This window comes from Lytechinus variegatus, chromosome 4 (genome assembly GCF_018143015.1).
Source record: "Lytechinus variegatus isolate NC3 chromosome 4, Lvar_3.0, whole genome shotgun sequence".
NCBI classification, from domain to species: domain Eukaryota; kingdom Metazoa; phylum Echinodermata; class Echinoidea; order Temnopleuroida; family Toxopneustidae; genus Lytechinus; species Lytechinus variegatus.
In genome coordinates, this window is record NC_054743.1 from 13,603,334 (window position 1) to 13,626,550 (window position 23,217).

General features: G+C 34.0%; 1 protein-coding gene across 1 annotated transcript in view; it reads right to left on the reverse strand.

Annotated features, from left to right (window-relative positions):
• The window catches only part of LOC121413440 (protein lin-28 homolog), a 43,178-nt gene extending 20,662 nt beyond the window's left edge, over positions 1–22,516 (reverse strand). Inside the window, exons 1-2 of the mRNA XM_041606259.1 lie at positions 22,094–22,516; positions 10,605–10,804 (exon numbers count right to left, since the gene is read on the reverse strand). Of these exons, the coding sequence (XP_041462193.1) occupies positions 10,605–10,804; positions 22,094–22,109 (216 nt within the window). The 5' untranslated portion in view covers positions 22,110–22,516. The remainder of the gene's footprint in view (positions 1–10,604; positions 10,805–22,093) is intronic.
• Positions 22,517–23,217: the final 701 nt, after the last annotated feature.

The following is a 23,217-nucleotide window of genomic DNA, read 5'->3' on the forward strand; positions in this document are numbered from 1 at the left end:
AAGTCGCTCTTATCTTACGAACAGCTTTATGAAACACCACCTGGTATTATTCTAAGAAAGTTCTAAATGGTTATAGTGTCATAACAGTTAATAAATTGAACGTGTACTGATAGAGATTTGTGCCCTTATTGGCTCTCCATAACCACAACCAGGGTTAAATTTAAACCTGAGTTCCGAATACGGGCCATAGGGTTCATCCAAACTTTTTGAAAGCTCGGGAAGACCAAGCCAAGAAACTCAAAGGAATAAGTGACCGGGACTTTTTATCACCATGGAGCATTTGACCGCATGTATACAATAAAATACACTAAGTTCATGGCGACCTACTTCTGACAGCCTACCTCCCCAGTCGTTCTCCAAAAATTGTGTAAAAATCGAGTAATCGATTTAAAGTTAATTTTATCTTCAACCATGTCAACAGTAACTGTTTGAATATTGGGTGTGCAAGAACCTCGTTGGATCATGTCATAGATATCGCTCTTTCTGCGAAGGTATATGACAGGTCATTGCTTGGAAGGGTAGGGACGATCCAAACATGACTGTCACATTTTAACGAAATCATTATGTCTATTGGTTGCTACGATTCCTGCCCGAACTAATTCAAATGAAATAGCTATTGATCATTATTTTGCCAATTGGGAAACTGGCGGGAGCATGGGTAAGGGGGTGGGGGTGCCCCCTGACTCTCCGGCCCCCATCACCCCCATGGGGTCTCGTGCAAGCAATGTTGACCTGACCCCGGGACCTGACCCCAGTTGACCCTGGATTTACGAAGTGACCGCGATCTCCACATCATCAAAACAATGCAACAGGTATAAACATTAGATACCAATGCTCATGCGATGAATGGAATAAAGCAGGTCACAAACTCCTAATATATATTTTTAATAACAATTTAAAGAGTAAAACGACAATCTCGATTTAAGAAAATGCATAAATGAGGCGCCCAAGGGCAGCTCCTGCCTGGGAGGATAATTTCCCCGCTAAAATCATCCCTCGGACATAGAACACATCTCCCCTGGAGGGGGCGGCCACTAAAATAATTCGCTCCCAAGAGATCACGCTCCTATATAGGCATTCCCTGTATACGGGGCGAATGTTGCAAGAGTATTATCACGGATGGACACCACTACGTAGGCCTAAACATGCTAAACGGCAACTCTTTCGAAAGGAAATTGCAACCAGCCACTGTGGGAGTGTGGGATATGTCCTCCCTGGGTAATAATTCTAGAACCGTATGGAGACAGGGGTATGGAGAGAACATATCCAAACCAAGGTGTCTCCTTCAAGGAGCAAAAAGGGGGCAATAAGCCCCCCCCCCCACCCACATCATGACAAAATGCAGTTGCTCGCAATGATAAGGTAATCTGTATTCAACAATCAAATCCTAGACAAGTCATTCATGTTCGTAAAAAAGTAATAGCCATCTTGAGTCGTTCATGAATAAAAACCAGATCATGATATTGCCTTGTCAAAAATTAATCCATATTGTGTTCCAATTTACCAATCGGAATCACTACAGGGTTCAAAATCATAGCAATGTACGTTGTTCAACCCATTAAAATGTTAATATCGTTGGAATTATTGCTTTAGACAAGACAATAAGTGAAGATACTGGCAAAATAAGTAATGAATAACGGATACCAATTCTCCGCGGGCGCAGAGCGCGCACACATACCCCCCAAATCCACACCCACACCACTATTTAACACACACATTCATCAACCCACACGATAGATATGTTTACCAAACCTGTTGACCTTTACGGTAAAAGAAACAAAATTGTAATTGCTCATGTAGTGTTTTTATAATTTACAGGGATATTTTTGATAAAAAGATTCAGTCGTAGAATCACATGATTCCGCTACATGTTTCAAATCTTTTGGCATAAAAAAACACTTCTCAAGAATAGATTACGTTAACATTTGCGGGATGTGATAATATAGGCCTATTATTTGTCATATTCAATTACATAATGTGAAACTAAGATTTCATCTCCAGCATGAGGTGGGACGAAGATTTCGGGATACAATCTCCAGCAGCAGCCGCAGTAACTACATCTATAATTATAGGTTCTAAACACAGGCAAGGATTCAAATTGCATTTATTAAGAAAAATAATGAAACTATCGAACGGGACGCTAAATCTTTCACAGGCCAATTTCAAATTTCATTTAGAATAAATGAATGAAAAAGGATGTAATTATCACTACTTTGTGACATTTTAACATTGGAATAAGACTTGATTTGAGAATTCTTCAAGGGTAAACTTGCGTATTCCGGGACGTACATTGAAAGAAAACAGAACTGTAAGCTATCGCCGATTATGTCCCAAGGTAGCAAGGGCAAGGCCATCAATGGATGGTGACAAAAACAAGGAATACTTCAAATGGTGCTGCTATCAATGTTTTGCTAATACTCAAAGCCAATAGCATGGGAAAACCATCAGCATGTTATACGAATAAATTGACTAAGCTACATGAAGATTTGAGGATGTATTCATCAGTCTTCATTGAATTTCTGTTCTTTAAATAAATAATAACATGCCATTAGGACCATGGCAATATGATGATGATAATAATAATAATGATAATAACAATATGCATTTATATAGCGATATCTATCTAGAAACAATCTATTCCGAGGCGCATTGTTATTACCCCGGCTTTAGCTCGAGCTGCCTTTCAGAGCTTAGTGCATTCATGGAATTAATCCTACCGGGTATCCAGTCATCTAACCTGGGTCGAGTGCAGCACAGTGTGGATAAATTTCTTGCTAAAGAATATTTATGATAACAATGAACCACATTGCTTCCTTTATTTCTTGAAAGCTTATCCTCTTTAAGGTTACCATAAAGGAAATGACGGATTTAAAAGAATTACAAACAACTTTCATAACATTTGCAGAATTGCAGATGAAATTTATAAAGGGACACTAGTAATAAATCGGGGATTTCACAAGGCTGTTTTCTTATCAAAATATTATATACTCATGTGTGTAGAAAACGGTAACAACATGCAGATTGCATAATAAAACTCCTGAAGATTCTGGTAAACTAATTACATTTTACCAAAACAGGAAAATTAAAACCCCCGAAAAAAAATCCCACGATGGATGCGATATATTTCCTACTTCTCGAATAATTTTCGAGGAAGTTATTTTGTTAGACAAAGCTTCATGTAAAACTGTATAATCTTATATGGAAAAAATGCAGGACATGTGAATTTTGAAAATTAACATTTAAATTAAAGATTTATTAAATTTCAAATGGGAAAACTCTCTCGTCAGTAAAACACAAAACGTAAATCACGTGGCTCAGTACTAAGACAAAAATATGAAGAAAAATACGATAATTTTCCATATATTGTTTTCCTGTAAAGTTACGGATATAATCATTGCACACTAACGTTCGTATACTAAACCACGACTTCAAATGACAATGAGATTGTAAAGCAAAAAAAGTTTTCTTACAGGTACGATAGGAAAAAGGGGTTATTTTTACGGTAGATTAATCCCAATTTTTCAGTTAACTGTAACATTGAATAATATTCCAGAGCAAGATGTACAATGTATCCATGGCTCATAACAGGTGGTATAATGAAAAGCTCATATAACGAGCAAAGCTGATAGATATAATGATCGACGCCCCGAGACTGCATTGTCGACGAATTGGTAGACATTAAATTTTCATCTTTATCAGAAGGAATTAACAAAATCTTTATTTGTGAAAACTGATTTCCAAATTCACCAAGTTTACAGAAACTACCTTGGCGTGTTAGCTGCCTGAATATAATGAACTCTCTTTGCTCCATTTTTTCCAACTGACTAACATTACAATTTCAAGCTTCATTCGCTCCTCTCATACACCATCACATTATGTATCACATTGACATCTTTTCTGACAAAGCCAAGATTACTATGAATATGATAAAACACCAAAACCAGATAAGTTACGGGACAACTTTTCCAGAAAACCATTAAAATTACATCACCCTTCCTATAATGGGGATCAACGAACATTCTTTTTCACATTCTGTTTTCTCTCTTCATATTTTATGAATGAATGTGATGATGAGATTATCATTTGGTCCTCTCAAAATGTCACGGAATGATGCTCTCATGAGACACATTGGAAGGTAAATGGCCTTAAAGGAAATCTCAGCCCCCAAAAATTGACATTTATCAGATATTTTGAGTGATGTCAGAGGATAAAGGCCATTTCATTTTTTTCTATATAACAGGAAAAATCATTCACAAATTTAAAGTTTCAACCATGGTTGAACCATGGATCTATCCATGGTTGGAAAGCACGATTTCTTCTTAAGGTACATAAGTACATTGATGTCGATGTACATTGACATTGATAATACCACACCAAAATCGTTTACTATTAAAGGGATGGTCCGGGTTGAAAATATTTATATCTAAATAAATAGAGCAAAATTCACAAAGCAAAATACTGAACATTTCATCAAAATCGGATAACAAAATTATTGAATTTTAAAATTTACCAAGATTTTGTGAAAACAGTAATATGCACATCGTCATGAATATCTATTAGGTGGGCTGATGATGTCACATCCCCACTTTCTTTTTTCTTATGTTATTACATGAAATCATAAATGTTTCATTTTTTCATCCATGTGTACATGATGTGTCTCCATTGTGATGAAAAAAGTTGCGGCAATAAATAACTAATGCAATTAATCAGTCGTCAATCGACTTGTTTTAGCTCTTGGTAGAATTTTTTTTAATAAACCTAATTTCAAATCATAAAATACAAAAGAACAAGTGGGGATATGACATCATGAGCATTTTGCTTTGTGAATTTTACACTATTTATTGAGATATAAATATTTCCAGCCTCCTAACAGATTTGACGACATATACATGTACATCATTGTCATCAATGACAAATGTTGTTTGTCTTTTAGAGATGTGAAATAAATTAATCTGAATTCGATTTCGAAAAATAAAATTTATCATACAATCCAAAGAGGTGGCAAAACTTTGTTGAATTTGATTATTACCCACAACCGGGATTTATATTGCAAAGTCTGGAAATTAGAATAGATGGACAGCGGAACATTAACCAGCGGTCAGTTGAGGACACGTTTTCGGAAAGGATGGAAAGGGATTCTAGGTCACCGCTGACCACAAATTGAATTAGGACTTTTGGAAATTCCTCCGGAGGTCAAGTTATCGGGAAGCCATTCACAAACTTTCTGATTTGTGCTATTGGGTTTTTTTTTCTTTTCTTCAAGAATGAGTGAATTTCACGTTGACTAGCGTGTTTGGATGAATGGTCGTTCGCATTATAGTATCAGTAACAGAGAAATATTTGTTTCTGTTTCGCCTTTTAGAAAGTATATGGAATGTACAAGAAACGATGTCCGCTATATAACATACGCAATCCGAATGGATCTCAATATTAGACATTATCTACAAATCCGAGACGTTACCAGTTTGTAGTGGGGTTGGGGCTCTGTGTGTGTGTGTGTGTGTGTGGTGTGAGGGTACTTGAGTGAGGGTGAGTGAGTGGGTTATAGTGTACGGTGCAGTGGTTGTTTGTGCATGAATGGGCAATTATATATTCACACGGAATAGTCAGGTTCTTCTATACCACGCAGGACTCATGTTTTATCTGATGACATCCCAAGCATCATGGCGACAATATCCACACGCACTGGCACCAGCGGTTGGCCTTTTTCACAATATTTGGCAAAAAAAAATGTTTAACACTGATACATTACAAATTATGAATAAACTACCGTCCATGTCTAAATGGTGTTTACCAGAATCAAAGATTGGTTCATGTTAAGGCATTAAATGGGCTTCCCAGTTATATGGCGATTGGAATATTGTGTATGATTTTGGATTATGTAGCTGTGAATTATTACATCCGTGATTGTGACATGTGTTGCATGAGGAATACTTCAAGAACAAGTCCACCCCAACAAAAAATTGTTCATTGTTTTGAATTAAAACGATAGAAAGTGATTCTAGAAAGAAAGAGGGATTTACCTTCATGGTGCTGTATCATGGCTTCTTATTGTATGCCCAACATTTTTGTTGGACAAATCATATCGTGCATAATAGAAATAGGCTTTGCACATTAATAAAATTTAAATACTATAACAGTGATATTGTGCGTGGAAAAATTCCCGTCAGACATAGTGCAACGAAACTGACCATTACTGTCAAACCGTACAAAATTGTTGGGTATGTTGGGTACAAAACTGTACACTTATTATGTTTCTTAAGTTGTTAAATGGTTTCCTATGCTTATTTTATCCAGATGCATCAGAAATACGACATTAAGAATCGGTGCAGGCTCATTTAAATAGCAAAGTTTTAAACGTATAAGGGTTATTCATCACGAATAAATATTGAAACTTTACTGCAACTTTCGAAAGCACGTGTTTTTGCTGCCCTCATTTAAAATCTACGTGTGGGACCGAAGTTTTGGAATAACACGGTACATTGGTGGGTGGGTTAACCAACTGAATTTCCACAGCACAATGGACGTTGAACTGTATCGGGTGCTATCTGAACTTGAACGTGGTGTATGGATGGAAGGTAGGTATGGAAGGGGTATGTTTGGGAAATATCAAGGGGAAGTCGTGGCAGCAATGACGGGAGAGCGCGGGAGCACAGGTGTCGAATGTGGCCGAAATCGTGGGGGAATTTCCGCTAGAGGCAAGACATTTCTATGAATGAGTATGGCACGAATGCAGATCAAGAACTGTGCAAGCGTTTTTTTTTTAAGTATTTTGTTTTATTTCAACATGAAGAGAACCGTGACATTGAATCTACAGGGAAACCAAATAGACCAAGCATAATTATGCTTATATTCCATGCCTATTCTATGTTTTACAAAAATCTTTTTTTCTACTTAGAGCCCATATGATATGATTAATAAGAAATAAGTCGAACAATTCAAAATAAAGATTATTTCATGAGAACTATCTACGATCCTATTTATGCAACCAACAGACCAAGATAAAGGGATATAAATTTAATCATATCAACCATGTTCATGTTGTTACATTCCGTTGCATAAATGAACGGTCGAGAAGTATTCCTAACTAGACCTCACGTTGTACATTTCACATTATTATATCGACTATTATTAATTAATGTTTGCATGACAAAAAGTGATAATATAGTTTTGTTAGTATAAACCTATTAAAAGTGAGCCACTTTTGAAAAAAAGATCGACATAAAGTGTAAAGTGACTGATAAAATGAAGTGAATTCTTATTACAGGTGAAGAACATTTTGTAAACTATTTCACGCTTTCATTGGATTAATCATCACGATGCATGAGATTATAATCCTCCTAAAATGTAAATAAAACGTTAACTTGGAAAAAAAATATGAATAGAAAGGATCCATCAGGGCGATTTTTGTAGTCTATCGAATAAAAAAAATACTTCAGTGTTCACCAACAGCAGTGTGATTGATAAGATCCAATAACATTGTGCTTTTTTTAATGTAATGAATGGTGTAAATTGATATCTTCCTTTAATGTTTTCAACACACAAGTTTTTCATTACAAATCCATCTTGTTTCATGCATTGTAATATCAACCATAAATGAAACCTATTTGGTTCGATATTCGATATCATTGCCAGAAACAAACTTTGTGGCCAAGATATCCCACTTTTTCATTGACGTGATGACGATGGAGATAAAATTGGAATAAACTGGTTGCTTTTCCAGAATTCGACCATTACAGTCACCCCCTGATGAATTGACATTGGAAAGAAAATAGAACATGAGTGAACGTTGTACCATTCTCCAGATGACATCAGGCACCCTCGCACCCTCCTCTTATCAAGGCAGGTGGGGTTATTCTATTTAACATACTTCATCATTTGTGAGTGATCATGACACTCAAATGTTACACCACCATCATTCATGTGTCTTACCATGACACTTTCAGTGGCTTTTAAAAGGGGGGTCCAAATCTGGTTGGTTTTGATGTGGTGTTGTGATATTAGAGGGGGAGAGAGAGAGAAATCATTGGTTAAAGACAATCAATTTGTAACGAATGACATGATTATGTAATGAATTAAAAAGTAAATAATCTCAGTGAATTATATTTCCTTATTTTTTTCAGCTACATGTAATGGATCACACCCTGAAAAGTGATTGCAATAATACAAAGTACTAAATTCTTTAGCCTGAAAATTAACTCACGTGTTTATACACAATATACATGTATATTCCAACGGTGAATAAACTAAAAAGTTTCGGAAATCATATCAAATTATCAATATTTCATCAGCGCTTGGAATAATTCAATAACACGATAACCAGTTGTACAGGGCTTCAAGGGAAAATAACAGACCTTAATACACTTAGCATAGTTCACCCTCCTATTCTAACAAATTTTGGTGACCATTAATTGAACGATTAAAAGTTTGCTAAGCACAGATAATACATGGAGGGAAGGTATTGCTTATAAGATAATGTCAATCACAAATTATAACACCACACCTTTGAATTATCAATTAAATATACAGTAACTGTCTTATACCATACGGATGTTCAATATTTGATTATTATGTGCATACAGCGCTAAGAGACTTAATTGTAATTTTCTCAAAATAAAAACTAGCATTATTATTATTATCATTATTAATATCATTTATTTGAGCACGAATAATAAATTTACTGTGATCATATACAACTCTTGGAGTGAAAATATGTCATATATCCTAAATACATGTAGACATGTGAATATTTTCCATAAATAAGATAAAGACATTCACAACTTCAATTATAACACGGCACATCATTCACAATCGCTCAAAAATGCAGTTTTTATAAGAAAGTATATAGACCTTTATAGTAACCAAAAAAAAGAAGAATCAAGGCAAGTAGACGTATCTGAAAATGCCAATAGTTATTTTTATTTCAGTAATTACTCGCCTCTCGAATACACATCAATTATGCACTGGGAAGAAATATAAAGCATGAGAGAATAAAGATACAACAAGAACAGATGCAAACAATTCAAATACCAGGGTTATTTCAGGAAACAGGTTTTTCAAGTATTCTCCGGAATATGAATATTAATCAAACCAAAATAAAGAACATCAAGAGCGTCAGGATAGATGCAGTGCCTTCTCGCCTTCTTGGAAACCTAATTATGTTTAAATCTAGATGAAGTGTGTAATCTAACGTCTCATTATACAGGTAGGCGTATTGTTATTGACAAGAAAACTCATCAAATTAGAGAGACCTTTTATTTTTAGGGAGGAGTTAAAAACGACCTCGTTTCCGTGTTAAATAATTCACTTCACCATGATAGCCTCGAAATCGATCAAATAAAATGACATCATACCTTATCAAAGGGATGCATGGAATAAAAGGAAACAAGCATTTTATAATTTTCTGAAAGAAAAATATTGAATCATTTTGAAGTAAGACTTCGTAACCTCTCTACAACAATACGAAAGACCATTGTTCTAAAAACATCAAACAAATTACTTATTCTCATTCCTTCAATATTTCATTGATTGTTTTTCTTGCATTCCTTGTTGTTAACATATTAAATACTTTATATTTCTTTCATTGCACGTTCAGTACATTTCGAAAACAGATGCAGACTTGATGATTTCAGGGGAATAATGTAAGTTTTTTATTTTTGTTTACTTCATGTTTATGTTTTTATTCTGACTTTTTATAAGTCACTATTATAAGACTGAAATATATGTTAGGAAAGAGATTCTGTTGAATCATGGAGCTATAAAACACAGAGCTCCATGGTTGAATATTATGCGCTATATAAGCATATAATTTATTATACAATCATAACATTCCATTTACCATTTCATACTGTCACTTTTTATTATATTATACGAGTTATTCCATGATTACAAAATAATTTATTGTTCTCATATGCTTAATGGACGGACCGTCGATTTTACCTCACAACGTTACAGTTGACCATACATACTTACTTTGAATACTTTTGTGCAAATGTCAAGAGTGAACTGAAGGGCATTTATAGATCAAAACAATTAATTATTCATTTCACCTTTGATGCAGGGTCATTCGCCATTTCAAGAAATACGTAGGCACAAGAAAGATGTATCCCCATCACTGGGTGAGTGGGTGTGGGTGTGTATGTGTGTGTGCGTGGGTACAGGAGGGTGAGCATGCGGGTGAGGGTTAGGGCAGAGAATTCTCAATGGTATTTCCATACTTTATGGTATGCGTGTGGTGTGTATACAGTGCGTGTGGGTGTGTATGTGAGGGGGAATGGGGCAAGAAAGTTTGAATAATGTTTCATGTCAGCTACACAGTTTAAAAACCATGTGTAACAGATACCAGCTAAATTGGACTAATGGTCCCCACTGGAGCCTTACTGGTAGTGTCAATGCCCAACTATATCTCACCATAACTTATAAGTCATAACCCACCACCGCCATCATAATATCCTACATTAGATAGAGCTTGCAAGCATTTAACCTGGTGTTTCGCATCAAAACGATGAGTTTCACCTTCTGACTTCACCTTGCTCTCTGATTACCAGATATTCAATATTGATAATAGGTTTGTTGACAAAACTCATTGATACACTGCCTCTTACCTGGTGAACGAATACATCTCCAGTGCCATCATCAGGGGTTATAAACCCGTAGCATTTAGCCAGGCTAAACCATTTGCATTTGCCCCGGTAGAGTTCGCCCGGTTGCTGGTTTCCTGCCGCCTTCACGGCGGCAGCCCGTACCTCTGCCAATCGCTCTTGCTCAGCTGCAGAAAGCGTTTCACTCGCCCCAGTTTCTTCCCCTAGATCAGTAGATAGAAAAAAAAACAGTCATATAAATCAATTTGTATTCGAGTTTAAATGGTTTCTGGGAACACTTCAATTATTTCGAGGTTATCAATGTGTTAAATCTTAACGTATATAATTTATTTTTCTAATACTAAGTGCTACCTTAATTAATTGGGTTTCAGGAAAGTAAGAAACGCATGTGGGCATGAAGAAAGGCCAAGAAGTTGGTGATGATGGTTTTGACAGAATTGCCATGAAATTTCATGATGAATCTCTTCGGCAGCATCTAATAGTTTGGTTACTATTTTGCATGACTTTAATTTGATTATTGGTTACAACGAGTGATAAATATCTGATTTGTCAAAAAAAAGATTTCCATTTCTGAAACTACTAATCAATCACATTTCTAAATGCATTGCTGTAAAATTAATAATTACACTGAAGAATGCTTATTAATGTCTTTCGTACTATTTCAGTTTCGTTTAATGTTAAAATTAAGTAAAAGGTTTTTTCAAAAAGAATCTTTCCATGAATTGTCACTTGCAATTATCTTACTTTCATTCTCAAAATTAATTTCAAAACACCGATTACAAAATAAGAGGTTGGTGACCTTTTAAGTGATACTTCACGAGTACAACTATAATTCCCTCTCCGTTTTAATCTATACAATCTAAACCATTGAGATATGAATCCAAACACCTATCAACACTCAAATATAACCATTGTTAGACTGGGGACAAAATAGAGTTTTCTAGGAAAAGGAAATGATAAATGATATAAATTGGAAAAAAATATATTTCATTTATATACATGAAAATATGCATTATCTATTACAAGTATCAGAGATATCTATTCAACTGTTTTCAAAATTAATCACGTATTTAAACTTTCAACTGATTTAAAATTCTTTTCTTCGGGTTTTACTCGAGTGACAAGAGGCAATGTCTTATAACATAAAATGTCATAGATAAACTATATCAAATAAGCTTTATATGCCTATAAACAAACAAAGACCATAGGGTAGTATACATTTAAAAGAAATATACATTTAAAAGACATATAATCAAATTTTATAAGGTTGCATGCATCTCATTGCTAGATCAGTTAACTAAATTCCTTGATGGAATATCATCTTATATCATACGAGTGTTTTCTCTCTTTCGGTCATAAAAACAAATACTGGAAATCATTGTAAACTTGAGTATCCCACATAGGTTTGTGCACTGATCTGACTGCTCCGTGTGTGTGTCCCAATGCAAGTGCGATGGTTGAACGCGCTGAATGCGGCTGGAAGGTATATAAGGCTTGGATGAAGATTTACGTGTACTTCACCGCTACCGTTTTACATTCTCGGTCAGGTGCAAAGGTCAGGTCAGGTCGTGCAAGGTCAATGGTAGATGGGGCTAGGTCACTTCCTTGACCACTACATTCGTGCTCACTTCGGCACGTTGGCATGATTCCTGTGTCATTTCCATTGACATTTCGAGATGTATGAGGTTACTGCGATGCATTTGCATCTCGTACGTATACGATTTCCTGTTCTGTAAAAGCCCTGCTCCTATAAGCATGTATAGAAAGTGGAGGGGCGCCAAGGGGGGGGGGGTGTCGTCGCCATTGTGATTCTTCAATAGATGCACAGCAAAAACTGTGGTATTAACCAGTGTACAGAGAGGACCACACCAGTTATTTTACACCGGTGTTAAATTGGTGGTGTTATAGTTTTACACCTACAAGTGTTATTACAACACCAATGGTTGTTACATTTACACTCTTTCGTGTTATGTTCAATCTCTATATTGGTGTTATTTTAATACCTCAGGGTGTGGTTCTCTATTAACACAAATTGGTGTCAGTTTTAACACCACAGTTTTTACAGTGTGCCAAAAAGGGTGTGGACCAAAGGAAAATGGAGACGAAAGAAGTATGAAAACAGAGGACTTTGTCTTGCAATTAAATTACACTCTAAAAACAAGAAATGCTAACTAACATTTGAAAGGTTAAAGGAGTGACAACATTTTCTGAATGTTGCATTTACCACTTTAAATGGTTCTACCCAACACTTAAAATGTTGGATTCAGCTTTATACAAGGTTGGATGTAACATTTGGAAAAGGTTGTCACTCCTCCAACCTTTCAAATGTTGATTTAACATTCGAATTTTTAGAGTGTAAATGTCCTCATTATTTCTAACAGTATGCCTACACTTGGATCATCTCAATCGAATTCAATTTTCAAATATTTATATATACTTATTCAACCATGAAAAAGACAAACGAAACTAGATTTTCACTGGACAATACGTGAACAAGTTAAAGTCATGATTCGGAAATGTTGATATCCATAAAGCTAATCTTACACCTTTCTCGATTGAAATTACCAGGGGCCCATTGCATTAAGGTTACTATCATGGTAACTGTGCTATCCAAATGGTAACTTCCATGAAATCCATTGGATGATTGGACATCTGGCAAAGATACCATAATAGTAACGTTTATGCAACGGGGCCCTATGAGTGCCCATGGAGAGATTTAAGTACTGTATTGTGTAGATATCGTTCATACGAATTATTATTCATTTGATGTTCGAATATTGATGCTCAAATATTTCATAAAACTTGGATGTAATAAAGTTTCCAGTTGTTGAATAAGATGATTAAAACACTCAGTTATTTAACATAAGTAAATATTTGCATTTCCGCTGTCTCCAATACCATATAAACCCAAGTACATGTATCTGTATTAAGAGAGAAATATTTTGAAAAAAATAAATACATAGCAAAAATAAACAAATGATATTACGATCAAAAGAATGAATAAGTGAACTGCGTACTACTGTTTAGTTAAAATACATGTAGTTGCTTATATCAAGACCACCCCAAAAGCAAGTAATTATAGTGAAAATCAAGCAAGCGAAGCTGCATATAAACAATATTAAAGGTCAAGTCCACCTCACAAAAATGTTGATTTGAATCAATAGAGAAAAATCAGATGAGCACAATGCTGAAAATTTCATCAAAATCGGATGTAAAATAAGAAAGTTATGACATTTCAAAGTTTCGCTAATTTTTAACAAACTAGTTATATGAACGAGCCAGTTACATCCAAATGAGACAGTCGATGATGTCACTCACTCACTATTTCTTTTGTTTTTTATTGTTTGAATTATACAATATTTCATTTTTTACGAATTTGACGATTAGAATCTCCTTGCCTGAAGCACAAAATGTTAAAATAATGGAATTCCACATGTTCAGGGTGGGATGAAACTTCATTTCACATGACAATGACGAGAAATAAAAATATTTCATATTTCATATAATAAAATACAAAAGAAATAGTGAGTGATGTCATCACTTCCCTCATTTGCATACCGACCTACATGTACATGTGCATATAATTATTTTGTGAAATGAAGCGAAACTTTAAAATATCATAACTTTCTTATTTTACATCCGATTTTGATGAAATTTTCAGTGTTATGCTTGTTGATTTTTTCTCTTTTTATTCAAATCAAGTTTTTGTTGGGGTGGACTTGTCCTTTAATAACATATATAAATTATATTCAAAACTTTTTAATTTTCACAAAAGTGGTATGCACACAAAAAAGACACAAAGTAACGATTACGTCACCCACTATTTCTTACTTATTTTATTGTAAAAAATGTGGAGTATTTATATCTATCCTCTCAAAATATACCATAAGACTAGCTAACGATATTGTTAGAATAATTAAGATTGTCAATATGGACAGAAATTTACATTCTTGTAATCAATTTGAATAACTACAAGTCGATAATAAAAAAATCGATACAAACCGCAATACCACAACACATTCTATTCCCAAATTCAATTAACGTTTAAAAATATTGGAAAGCAATATTGTTTACCAAAAAAATGGAAGTAAATAATTTGCTTTCTATCAGAGTGTCTAGCGAACACTGATCCTAACATCAAGAAATTAAAATGCTAAATCAATTCATTTGTAGGGGTTTTTCAGAAACAAGCACAATACTGTGTAATTTCAAAGCTTCTTTTAAAGTAGTGCTTTTTACACATACATGTATGATATAGTAGGATAACTTTCATTCTTAAATATTGATGAACGTTAATGTTATCCTCAGTTCGCTGAACCTATTATCGAAAATCTCTTTAAAGGTCAAGTCCACGCCAGAAAAATGTTGATTAGAATAAACAGAGAAAAATCTAACTAGTATCATGCTGAAAACCTCATCAAAATCAGATGTAAAATAAGAAAGTTATGGCATTTTAAAGTGTTGTCTATTTTTTCCAAAACAGTTCTATGCTCACCTTAGTGATATGCAAATGAGAGGGTTGATGATGTCACTCACTCACTATTTCTTTTGTTTTGTTATTGTTTGAATTAATACAATATTTCATTTTTTACAGATATGACAATTATGACCATCTTGTTTGAACCACAAAATGTTAGAACAATCAAATCCCACATGTTAAGAAAGGAATGAAACTTTGCTCACATGACATTGAGGAGAAAATTCAACTTTTTCATATTTCATATAATAAAATACATTCCCTCATTTGCATACTGACCAGGATGTGCATATAACTGTTTGGTGAAATTTAGCAAAACTTTAAAATGTCATAACTTTCTTATTTCAGATCTGATTTTGATGAAATTTTCAGTGGTATTCTTGTTTGATTTATCTCTTTCTATTCAAATCATATTTTTGTTTGGGTGGACTTGTCCTTTAAAAATAAGTTCAGGCAGAGAAATTTCCTTTCATGATTTATTTTCTTTCTTTTTTTCAAGATAAATGAGATCTCAATTTTACTGTCAAAGTTCCAATGGCATAAGTTTATGACCCAAAAGTGTATCCATAATATGCCTTCATATCATCTTTACATTTTTCTGTAAATTGTGTTGTGATTTCAAGAAGATACATGTAGCTAAACTGCCTTTACAGATATGATGTAATTCTACCATTTTTAAATATCTATTTGCAAAAGATTATAAAAAATATCAGTCCATCTTTAATCGAAAAGCCTCTACACATGCAATTTCTCAGTGATAGCAATAACACTTCAGAAATAGAAATTACTCATTCTTTATATCAATATTTTTTATGATAATGTCCTTAACATAAATTCTGAGTTTTTCCCTAATATAAAACTATTTTGATCAAACGTTAAACTGGTGCCAGTTTGTATTCTCTTTCTTTTTCATCGCATTTTATCTTGTTACTTTTTTTCTATACCCTATATTTTTGTGTGTGTTTTTCAGTTGTTTAAAAATATGATTACTTATAACCCACACCTTATGTGGGTGTGTATATGCTACATACATGTAAACACGATTTAGAACATTATGTACGACACATAATATGCTAAAAGACCTTTTGATAAAAATAAATACGATCATTATGAAAATTACAATTAGGTAGCTACAATAATTCTACTTTCTAACGCTTTGATTTGTTGATCTATATAGAGATACACAAACGAAAGCGGGTTTTTCTTTTTACCAATATTTATAAGAGTCAAATTATTTCTTCGGAACGACTGTGTGGTGAGACTAGGTCCACACTACCTGTTGTTAGTATAGATTTCTCACGCTCCTCCGCTCTTTGAACGGGTGACCAAATGACCAATCGGGTCAAAGGTCAAATACAAGGGGCAAACTTGCAAACAAAAACTTTGGAATTCCATCTTCTCCGCTTTTAGTTTCGTTTCAAATTAGGAATGCTCAGCTATGCGAGGAATACTTCAGAAACAGAGACTAGATTTCGTTAGGCTGTGCTTGCGCTCAGTTGTGATAATACACGCAGGCTGCATAAAATCATATGATTTAATATCAAGAATAAAGGAGTAGCAATTTAGTATTATCATTTTTCCTTTCATGAAGATGTCCAAATAATTATCAGGTCCGTATCATGCTCGTCAACAAGATACCGTGGCGCAAAGGGCCAAATATAATTATGTTAATGTCAATATTTTCTATATTACGTTCACAAAATATTCTCCTTCATTTTCCTTCTATTTATTTGTGCCTTCTTTCCACTGTAGAGTGGGTTCGACCAAGGAGCTTCAGTCAGTTGCAAATTTATATAACTTTCAAATTTGAATCCATATTTTATTGTCAACTGCAAATTTGCAATTATTTTGTCTGTTTGAAGCTCCTTGGTTCGACACACCATAAATTATATTTCTTTATCATTTATTACATAGGAATTTTCAATTCGAGTAATTTATTTTAATGTAAATGGTCAACTGGTTATGATTCTTGGTATCTTGCATTGAAAGTCAAATCCATTAAAAAAAGTGAAAGCGCAACATCTTGAAAATGGCTGCATGGGAAAGCTAAGTATTCATACCTTTATCTACCGTTCTCTGTCTTTTGTATTTCATTGAATTTCATATTCATTTGTAAAATAAATAAATAGGACTAAATTAAATATTTAAAAACGAATCCCTCCCTCAAAAGATGCAGTAATCTTACACATTTCATGAGTCAAAACTTCTTTTGCATTATTGGCAAAGAACATTAATTAAACAAATAGGCCTTTGTGATTGTCGTGTACACATAAAAAAAAGGGGGCATTGGTTGTTTGTTTGTTTTTTATAAGAAAAAGAAATACGAGAGTTTTCTAATGAGCTCACTGATTTCTTTATCAAATTTCAAATCAAATGAAATTTGCTACATTATAGAAAATGACATTTGAAAATTATAATTCTACCCGATTTACAATTTACACTCATGATAGAGCCTAAAATGATTAATTGCCATTTTTGAGGGAGATGTGTTTTAAAGGAGAAAACATTTGCTTATAGAACTGAGCGGCATAACAACATTTCCTCTTTCTTATAACTCTGACGTCACTTTAATCTCATCCACCTCATCATGTCAAAAGAAATTGTATTTCGTAGGTAAATAGCTAAATAGGCTGTGCATTATTGTGTGATTAATAATAAGAAAAACATATTCCATTATTTGAAACAAATAATAAGGGTATGTCGAAATCGGTGACGTCAAGAGAAAATTATGTCTCGTGACATTTTTATCAACAATGATATTTAACGCTGCTACTTTATTTTAATGCTACTTTTGAACACGGAGGCAAATTTATGGTCAAATCAACGTAAAAATTACCTTGCATTATTTTGTTTAAACCTCAAAAATAATACATGAAACATTTATTATGGAAAATCGTTATGCTCATTCATTTTTTTCTAATAACCGCTATACAAATCAAATGCACATTTTTTTCAAAAAATATACTTTGATACAATATTACGCAATACAACTATTCATTATTTATAAATGTCATGGTTATTTACATTTATTTTAGAGAATCAAATTTTCATGCCAAATAAATAGTATAAAATATAACTTTTTTTAGAAGGACAGATATAAATTTGTATCTGATTGCCATCATTTTCTGGCACATACAGGAATAGGCATGATAATTATATTCTGCATTAGCATCGTTGTCTTATGTTGTTGTTGTTTAACAAACGTTATAAAGTGTAATAAGATTTAGGCTGGCATACGAGTGTTTTTGCTTATTCGATATTGTAGCTTGTTTATTATTTCGTTATGTTTTATGATATGTTACTTTTATGTTGGATAACTTGGATTTCTATTTAACTATGTCTTGTGAGAAACCCATCATTTTTGTTCATAATGAGCCGCCTTTTAGGCCTATATAATTATGGATCAAAGTTCAAACGAATGAATAATTGAATGAATTATAAAATAAATAAACTTGAATGCAAGAATATGCTAGAAAATAACGAAATACAACAATTGCTTCAGTGCACTGTAAGTGACCCTTTTTAATGAACTTTGCTGAAAGAATACAGTTTGATAACCCGACATTATTTCATGCAAAAGATATGTCAATAACTTGTGTTGTAATTCATTTTTTCTATGATTATCTCATTTCATTATATTCCACTCGATCTTATTCAAGTGCTGTTTTTTTTATTTCTACATTCATTTTATTTAACTATATACACTACATATACTTACAATAACGTTGATTAGATTTTTCATTCAAATTATTGTTGGAAAATAACCGCCAATGATTTGAGATTTATCATGGTAATTTTGAAAAAAAAAACTTTCTTCATGTAGATCAAGAAGGGACTATTTTTCATTATCAAATTCTTGCTTAATCACTGTATATACAACTTTTCATGATGAATTAATTATCATGTATGATTGTATGTCCACCAAAGTGTACATGTATAGGTCCAGAGAAAACCAAAACCAAAATATCTCTGCAAATCTCTACACAATCATCTGGTCTAAAAGTATACCCAAACATATTATCCAACAACTATAGTTCTTTTGCTAAAATGAAATCAAATTAAATGTAAAAGTAAAGTGTAAGAAATGTCCTATTCCAAACAAATATGGAAACGGATAGTCATAAATTGGTCTCTCCAAGTGTTGCACTTTGAGATCAATCGAATGATTTTCATGATCATACATACCATTTAAGAAAACAAAGAAAGTTTTAAATTACTCAATACAAAAGAGGGGAAGAAAAGATAAGCAAAAAGAGAATACACTCATTGAAAATATAACCACTGAATTGAGAGATATTTTGAGACGTGTTACAAAATACATAGGGCTACAGCATAGAGGGTGACATAAGTATGACCAGAACCTGAATCAGGATTTTTTTTTTTTTTATTCTGAAGAATGGAGACAATATATCTCAAGACTGGGTCAAGGGTACACATAAAAATGAATCTCCCATTTCCCCCGCAATATATTTAGAAAGGATTATGATTTTAATAACATTTATGAAGCGAATCACCTCGGCTTCTGCATTCTTTTATACACTATAATCATAGAGCTATAGCTCCATGCTATATGCCCATGCGGTACATTTTGGAGGTGAACTCATGGAAGTACAATTTGGACTCTCATTGCGTGCTGTGGTCAAGCCTTTGTGAATGACCATTGAGGGGATCGCCTTGACCCTTCATTTTGTAAGCTTCCTTGGCCACACATCTGCCCGGTCAAACAGAGAAGAGCTGCGAAAAGATTGTTTGAACAATCAGGGCATGCATGCATGGACCATTGTTGTGTTTGGACCTGACCCCGTAAATTAAGGCCCCTATTCATGGTGTAAACAAAAACTTCCTCCGATAACTAAACATACTACATGACTGTTTAGGAGGTAAAAATGGAAGTAGGGTGTATTAAAGGGGCCACAAAGAGGGGGGGGGGGTAACAAAATGACCGTGAGTTACACTTACCGATGATCTCTCAGTTTCACCATTATTATAAGTTATGAGTTTGAAATAAAATAAAATCCATTGACTCATTCACGTTGATGATTTCTTTATCAAATAAACTAACATCAATGTACCTATCACATCGATCCATTATGGATAATCTTCATGCGTTATTTCTACATAAAAATTCTCACTTATAACGCATAAAGCTAAATCATCAAATTGGAAATGTAGAGTGCAGGTGTGTATACGTCTGTTGGCCGAATAAATTCACATTAATAGTTTGTTAAATGTAGAATTTCTACAACAAACAAAATATAGTCCTATATGCAGCCGACAGATTTACACATCTTTTAATATTTGAATTTAGGAAAAAAATACACAAATGCGTTAATAGCCTAACCTTCTCTCATAAAATAAGACCAAAATATAACATAGTTTTTAGATTCTATCGGATGCAACACAAGGGTCAATGAAAATCATGGGTTTTTCACACATATTTCAAACTTAAAGATTTTACACAGGACACATTATCTTAAAAAAAATGTCTTCATGGGGGAATTTATAAAACAAACTTAATGGGTGAATGGTGGTTGTTGCTTTTATGGCGATTTACATATGTACACAGATACTTCAAAAATAAACAATTTCAAATCAGAAGTAAAACGCCCAGCAAAACTCTATTAGAATTTTTTTTTTAAATGACATTCACGAATATTTGTCTCTCATTTTGTACAGACATCAAATTCAAATCTCTCATTTGCATTCAAGACTAAACATAAATAAACTAATAAAATCAAATTCATATTGTATAGGCATCGTTACATCACAGGAAATAAAAACATATTAGTATTATTGTAAATAATATTTGAATCTTTCATTTTTCATCCACTTTTCTTTCTCTTCTATCCATAAAACGGTGCATAATACATTATATTTTTAACTTAAGTCTACTGTCCAATATCCTGATGACATTCATAATTGAGTGTAAACATAATGATTCATTTTCATAGAAAAGTATTTTCAAACAGAATGTAATAATAATTCCCACAAACATCTCTCATTTTGGCAGGTGCTATGGAAATATAGCATTGATTATTAAAATCCACATTAATTCAGAATACATTATAAATGACAAACCTACATAGTCTCATCTTCAACAATTTTTCATCGCCATTTCACAAACTGTCATGTCCTATTTATCATTAGAATCAATAAAACCATATTTATTATTATATACCAGTTGCATTGCGTTCATCTGCATTATAAGTCTATGATTGATTCGATCGTGCATGCTCTTGGCAAGAACCCAAACCAACGCAATGGGGTAAATATTCCTTGTATTTTCTCCCCAACTTTGTCAAGTTCGTTGCAAAACACCGTGATTATGGATATTATATCCTTTATTTTGTAATATCCAGTGTCTTGTTTTGATTATTGAACCGTTTGCATCCATGGGCATCAATTCGAACCAACGGGATTACACTCGCAAAACGCAGTCTCGGCTAGATAAGATGCATTGCATTGGGTAGAAATTCATTGCTCGTGGATTTAAAATTGGCCATGGATTTGGGGAAACTTCAGGCATACATGGAGCCTCGAGTACGGCGACCATTGTGGTCAGAATTCGGTTTGCACATACACGAGAGTGAGGGGTAATTTACCATACCCCAAATTTAAAGAACAGGGGCAAGGACAGGGTGTTCGCTCTAATTCACTTCGTGACCACAAAATGGTTTTCAAATTTTCTACAGGTATATTCCGATGTTTTGATAAGAGAGAAAGCTTTGGAAGGCATTTCCGAACATGAATGTTCTTCGACTGTCAATGTCATGATAGAAAACTCATACGTAGAACACAGAGACTGCAATTTCACAGCCAAGACATATTGAAATCCGACTTTGACATTCACCCCCACAAAATTTAGGTCAGATGTAGTAATCGATATCAACGAGCTAGATAGTATTATGAAAACAAAATGAGAAAAATTCCATCTGAAAATCATTGCTTTGTAAACTTATCACGTAAACTGGCAATTTTATGAATTAAAAGGGTGACAAAAAAGCAATATACGAACCTGGGGCTTCAGCCATCTGTGTGAAGCTGGCCAACCGGCCGTGGTGCTCGGGCCCAGCACGGCCAATCGGCGGCTACTTCCCCGCTCCTTTCACCAGCGAAACCCGCTGAAGTAACCCTCTAGAAAGAGAGATCACGCGATGCCGTTGGTGAAATCCTACAAATATTTCCGCCGCGAAATCCCTCAGATGATATCTGACTACGGATATTTTTCGATGTTTTGAAAATTGGTAACTGTTAAGCTTCAAAAACTAAATGTTTGTATTGTCCGAGCGTACATGGAAGAATGTATTTCCTATCGTGCAGGTTGAACATTCGTGATCATGACCAGCTGATAAGCACACACACACATGGGCCTATGTTTTGCCCCCAAGTCGAGCAAGCTACGCACGCAACATCATTCCTCTGCATTTACAAGCTGAACGCTCGGTCCTTACACTCATTTACCACGTGACTCGCATAAGCTAATGCGTGTGTATGTGACATTCGCACACTCTAAATATTAGTCTTTTTATACAAAGACCTTACAAACAAATTCGAATAGGTATATAAATTCACAATGCAAATAATGAGAACAGTGTCAATTTCTTTAAAACAAAACAACTTTAATTGGTGAACAACAGCACAAACAAAGAATCATATTAATAAAAACTTTATTTGAAATAGGTCCTATCAAAAATGATAAGGAAAAGGGCCCATAAGGCCCTGGTAACGAGTAGGCCTATTCATTTTTGTTCAACTATTTTTCCTAAAACCATCGAATACCTATTGCAAATATATAGATATTCGAATCCGTATAGGGAATGAGGGTTGGTATAAAAAAAATTTTAAAGAAGGTCTTCATGCAAGCGAAAATGGATTGTAAAATGAGAAGAGAGCCGCCAGTCTAATCATGGACTTACAACGTTGACAGTCCATGTATTCGAATAATATGATTAGCGAATAATAATGATTAGCGATATTTATTTATTTATTTATTCATGTTCACAATTTACAGTGTAAAAGAATACACAGAAAATATATAAATATATACGAAACACAAGTAAATAATGAGCATACAAAGGTGTTGAAACATAAGCTAAAAGCTTGACTGGTTGAAGCACCTTTAAACTTGTTTTGCATCCA